Source organism: Oncorhynchus clarkii, chromosome 18 (assembly GCF_045791955.1).
Source record: "Oncorhynchus clarkii lewisi isolate Uvic-CL-2024 chromosome 18, UVic_Ocla_1.0, whole genome shotgun sequence".
Taxonomy (NCBI): domain Eukaryota; kingdom Metazoa; phylum Chordata; class Actinopteri; order Salmoniformes; family Salmonidae; genus Oncorhynchus; species Oncorhynchus clarkii.
This window is the reverse complement of record NC_092164.1, coordinates 71,028,281-71,030,780: the sequence shown is the minus strand read 5'-3', so window position 1 is coordinate 71,030,780 and position 2,500 is coordinate 71,028,281. Positions and strand designations below refer to the sequence as shown.

At 40.9% G+C, this 2,500-nt stretch overlaps 1 protein-coding gene across 1 annotated transcript in view; it reads left to right on the top strand.

Moving 5' to 3' along the window:
* Positions 1-2,500, top strand: part of LOC139372403 (CUB and sushi domain-containing protein 2-like) — a 773,740-nt gene that overhangs the window by 759,971 nt on the left and 11,269 nt on the right. The window contains exon 68 of the mRNA XM_071112112.1: positions 858-1,019. Coding sequence (XP_070968213.1) covers positions 858-1,019 — 162 coding nt within the window. The remainder of the gene's footprint in view (positions 1-857; positions 1,020-2,500) is intronic.

The window sequence follows — 2,500 nt, the reverse complement described above, 5'->3', positions numbered from 1 at the left end:
CATCAAGCTGTCTCTCGACAGAAACAGGAGATAGACTAGTGTCCTGTCCTGTGGGTGTCCTGGTACATCAAGCTGTCTCTCTACAGAAACAGGAGATAGACTAGTGTCCTGTCCTGTGGGTGTCCTGGTACATCAAGCTGTCTCTCTACAGAAAGAGGAGATAGACTAGTGTCCTGTCCTGTGTGTGTCCTGGTACATCAAGCTGTCTCTCTACAGAAACAGGAGATAGACTAGTGTCCTGTCCTGTGGGTGTCCTGGTACATCAAGCTGTCTCTCTACAGAAACAGGAGATAGACTAGTGTCCTGTCCTGTGGGTGTACTGGTACATCAAGCTGTCTCTCTACAGAAACAGGAGATAAACTAGTGTCCTATCCAGGGGGTGTCCTGGTACATCAAGCTGTCTCTCTACAGAAACAGGAGATAGACTGGTGTCCTGTCCTGTGGGTGTCCTGGTACATCAAGCTGTCTCTCTACAGAAACAGGAGATAGACTAGTGTCCTGTCCTGTGGGTGTCCTGGTACATCACGCTGTCTGATGTTTCAGAAATATGCTCCTGCCCCTATGGGCCATTCTGGACAAGGTTACTCAATATTTCTTGAAACACAACCACATATTTTGTTTGATGTTTGTCTGAAAGCTAAGAGGTATGTACTGTACATCCACCAATGACAAAGTTACTAACAATTAAGATGGTTGAAGTTTCAGATATTGACAAAATCTCTCTTGCCCTTTGCTACTTGTGAAATGAAATGATGAAATTCAAAAGATTGAAGCGTTGGCACCGTAAAATCCTCCCCTCCCTCCCTCCCTCCCTCCCTCCCTCCCTCCCTCCCTCCCTCCCTCCCTCCCCTCCCCAGTCCCGGTTGGTGTGTTTGCTAAGAACAGCCTGTGGAGAGGATCTTATGAGTACCTGGGGAAGAAGCAGCCGGCCATGCTCAGCATCACCTCCTATGAAGCCTTCAACCAGCGAGTTAATGGAACTCTCATCGACCACAGTGGGGTGGAACTCAAACTGGCTGGTGAGTCTGATGTGACAATATACTATACTATACTAATATACTATATACTATATACACTATATAGATATACTATATATACTATATAGATATACTATATATACTATATAGATATACTATATATACTACATAGATATACTATATATACTATATAGATATGCTATAGATATACTATATATACTACATAGATATACTATATATACTATATAGATATACTATATATACTATATAGATATACTATATATACTACATAGATATACTATATATACTATATAGATATGCTATAGATATACTATATATACTACATAGATATACTATATATACTATATAGATATACTATATAGAGGAGAGAAAACATACGGTCCAAATAACTTTTCAAGATCGACCTAAGCTGTTTCTCTGTCTTGCTCTCCTTGATTTATTTATTTATTTATCTCTCTCTCTCTCTCTCTCTCTCTCTCTCTCTCTCTCTCTATCTCTTTCTCCCCCCTCTCTCCCTCTCTCTCTCTATCTCTTTCTCCCCCCTCTCTCCCTCTCTCTCTCGCTCTCTCTCTGTCTCTGTCTCTCTCTATCTCTTTCTCCCCCCTCTCTCTCTCCCTCTCTCTCTCTCTCTCTCTCTCTCTGTATCTCTCTCTCTCTCTCTCTCTCTCTCTCTCTCTCTCTGTCTCTCTCTCTGTCTCGGTCTTGGCATGGGAAACATGTGTTAACATTGCCAAAGCAAGTGAGGTTGTTAAAGTGAATATATAAAGTGAAATAAACAATAAAAATTAACAGTAAACATTACACATACAGAAGTTTCAAAACAATAAAGACATTCCAAATGTCATATTATATATATACAGTGTTTTAACAATGTACAAATGGTTAAAGGACACAAGATAAAATAAATAAGCATAAATATGGGTTGTATTTACAATGGTGTTTGTTCCTCACTGGTTGCCCTTTTCTCGTGGCAACAGGTCACAAATCTTGCTGCTGTGATGGCACACTGTGGAATTTCACCCAGGAGATATGGGAGTTTATCAAAATTGGATTTGTTTTCTAATTCTTTGTGGATCTGTGTAATCTGAGGGAAATATGTCTCTCTAATATGGTCATACATTGGGCAGGAGGTTAGGAAGTACAGCTCAGTTTCCACCTCATTTTGTGGGCAGTGAGCACATAGCCTGTCTTCTCTTGAGAGCCATGTCTGCCTACGGTGGCCTTTTTCAATAGCAAGGCTATGCTCACTGAGTCTGTACATAGTCAAAGCTTTCCTTAATTTTGGGTCAGTCACAGTGGTCAGGTATTCTGCCGCTGTGTACTCTCTGTTTAGGGCCAAATAGCATTCTAGTTTGCTCTGTTTTTTTGTTAATTCTTTCCAATGTGTCAAGTAATTATCTTTTTGTTTTCTCATGATTTGGTTGGGTCTAATTGTGCTGCTGTCCTGGGGCTCTGTAGGGTGTGTTTGTGTTTGTGAACAGAGCCCCAGGACCAGCTTGCTT